This window comes from Nannospalax galili, unplaced genomic scaffold (assembly GCF_000622305.1).
Source record: "Nannospalax galili isolate Female #2095 unplaced genomic scaffold, S.galili_v1.0 scaffold146, whole genome shotgun sequence".
Taxonomy (NCBI): domain Eukaryota; kingdom Metazoa; phylum Chordata; class Mammalia; order Rodentia; family Spalacidae; genus Nannospalax; species Nannospalax galili.
The window spans coordinates 8,069,250-8,071,997 of record NW_008357929.1 but is presented as its reverse complement, the minus strand read 5'-3'; the positions used below and the strand labels follow the sequence as shown (position 1 = coordinate 8,071,997).

General features: G+C 43.9%; 1 protein-coding gene and 1 pseudogene across 5 annotated transcripts in view; both read left to right on the top strand.

The window, feature by feature from the left end:
* Positions 1–2,748, top strand: part of Cntrob (centrobin, centriole duplication and spindle assembly protein) — a 41,046-nt gene that overhangs the window by 22,183 nt on the left and 16,115 nt on the right. For all 5 annotated transcript variants that reach the window (XM_029557551.1, XM_008855769.3, XM_029557550.1 and 2 more), the window contains one exon: positions 336–498. In XM_029557551.1, the coding sequence (XP_029413411.1) occupies positions 336–498 (163 nt within the window). The remainder of the gene's footprint in view (positions 1–335; positions 499–2,748) is intronic.
* Positions 1,683–2,030, top strand: LOC108490074 (annotated as a pseudogene).

Genomic DNA, 2,748 nt, shown 5'->3' with positions numbered 1-2,748 from the left:
GAGAGAGAGAGAGTGATATTCCCCTGGAAGTAGAGTTACAGATGGTTGTTTGCTGCCATGTTGGTGTTGGGATGGAAACTGAGTTCTCTGTAAGAGCAGCCAGTGCTCTTCTGAGTCATCTCTCCAGCCCCACCTTATTTTTTGAGACAGGGCCTCTCATTGAACCTGGAGCTATCCAATGAACTCACTTATCTCCCCTCCCCCAGTGCTAGGGTTATAGATGTGTGGCTATACCCCAGTTTTGCATGGGTACTGGGGATCCTAACTCAGGTCCTCATGATTTCTCAGCAGACACTTTACCAACTGAGCCCCAAGCCCTCTCCTCTTTTCTTCAGACTGGCACGGGAACAAGCACGGGTGCGTGACCTGAAGAGTAGCAACCAACATCTGGAGGAACAGCGGGTGGAACTGGTAGAACGGCTCCAAGCCATGCTGCAGGCCCACTGGGATGAGGCCAGCCAGCTGCTTAGTACCACTCTTCTGCCTCCCAACCCTCAGGTAGGCATTGCCCGAAGAACAGCTGTCTTGCCAAAATAAACCTTTCTTCCATGGCCATAGTTCACCCCTACTGGCCTCATTCCATTGAGTATAGCTCTATTCCAGTTCTAAGAGGTGATGAATATGTGGTACTATTTCGGTGGAATAACACCTGAATTAATTATGAGAATAAGTGTTAAAAGTTGCTGCTAAGGCTAGGACAATAACTGTCAGTCAGGTACTGTCCTTGCAAGCATGAGACCTGCCTTTGGTCCCCAGAACCCATGATAAAAAAATAAAATAAGGGCTGGAGAAATGGCTCAGCAGTTAAGAGCACTGGCTGCTCTTGCAGAGGACCCAGGTTTGGTTTCCAGCACCCACATGGTGGCTAACAACCATCTGTAACTCCAGCTCTAGGAGATCCAATGCCCTCTTCTGGCCTCTACGGACACTGAATGACACAGGTGGACTTATACACAAGCAGGCAATATACTCATACACAAAATTAAAATAAATTAAAAAAATAATAAAATAAGGGGCTGGAGAGATGGCTCAGTGGTTAAGAGCACTGAGTGCTCTTGCAGAGGACCTGGGTTTGATTCTCAGCACCCACATGGAGGCTATGAACTGTCCTTAACTCCAGTTCTAGGGGAATCCGAAGCCCTCTCTGACCTCCACAGCATTGCATGACATGGGTGCACTCACATACATGCAGGCAGTACACTCATACGCATAAAATAAAAATAATAAAGTATAAAAAAACAATAAAATAGAATAAAAGCAGAGCATGACCACTCGTATTTATAAAATCCCAGCACTTGAGAAGTGGAGGCAGGGGCAGGAGTTCAAGTTTATCCTGAGCTATATATCACATTCAAGACCAGTCTGGGATATGGAAGAGCCTGTCTCAAAAAAATCAAAACAGAGGGGCTAGAGAGATGGCTCAGCGGTTAACAGCACTGACTGCTCTTGCAGAGGACCCGGGTTCGATTCCCAGCACCCTCGTGGCAGCTGCAAACTGGTCTTAATTCCAGTTCCAAGGGAATCCGAAGGCCTCTTCTGACCTCCACGGCATTGCACGACACGGGTGCACTCACATACATGCAGGCAGTGCATTCATACACATAAAATAAAAATAATAAATATTAAAAAAAATACAAACAGACCTCAGAGACTGGAGCTGCAGTATTTGAGATGCTGTCACCATGCCTTTGGCTAGAGGTTTACCACATTCCTCCTTGGAAGAGGAAAAGAGAAAACATACAAAGAAATAGCTAGTTCAAAGCCCACATTCTTTTTTCATGGATATAAAATGTCCAGGTTGCTACAAGATTACCATGGTTTTCAGCCATGCTCAGGCGGTGGTTCTTTGTGTAGATTGTTAAATGGTGGTGTTCCAGCCTACAGGAGGAAAGGCCAGACTCACAGAAGGCTGTTCATTTAGAAGAAAGCAACACTAATGGTCTATATAACTTCCTGCATTTACGTTTTCTCACAGAAAGCCTTAAGTTCAGTTACTTTACCAAGACAATATAATTACATTTGATTTTGTAAGCAATACAACAATAATCTCCTTTGGGTGTCAATTTTCCAATAATGTTAAAATCAAAACAAAAAACAATAACAAAAAACAATGTGGACAATGCCTAAGGAGCTGTACCCACGATTGATCTCTGGCCTCTAGATTTGCACACATGCACACATGTGCATGTGCACACAGACGCACACACACACGCGCACACACACAGATTGTTGCTAAGTCCTATCCTAAACTAAAGTAGCTCTTATTCCTAATCATTAAAAAAATTTACTTTTATGTGTGAGTGTTTTGCCTGCATGTATATAAGTGCACCCATGTGTGCAATGCCCACAGAAGCCAGAAGGAGGCATTGGATCCCCTGGGACTGAAGTTACAGATGATTTTTAGCTGCCATCTGGTTCCTGGGAACTAAGTCAAGAGCAGCCAGTGCTCTTAACTGCTGAACCATCTCTCCAATCCCATCCTAGTCCTTCTTATGTTGGTACCATATTATCCTAGTGCCCCAGTCGCCATTGTCCAGATCTCCTACCCAGAGGCAGCCATGAGTTGGTATCCTGAACATTTTCCCTTATATCTCCCAACCCATCACATACCAAATGCTACCGTCTACCTAAGGCTGTGTGCCAGAAGTTGTTTCTTATGTTTTATATCTACAGTGTTACAATAAATATTCAAATGCATATCTTTATGCAACTTCTTTGTAAAATTTCTTAAGATAGAATTTTTTAATT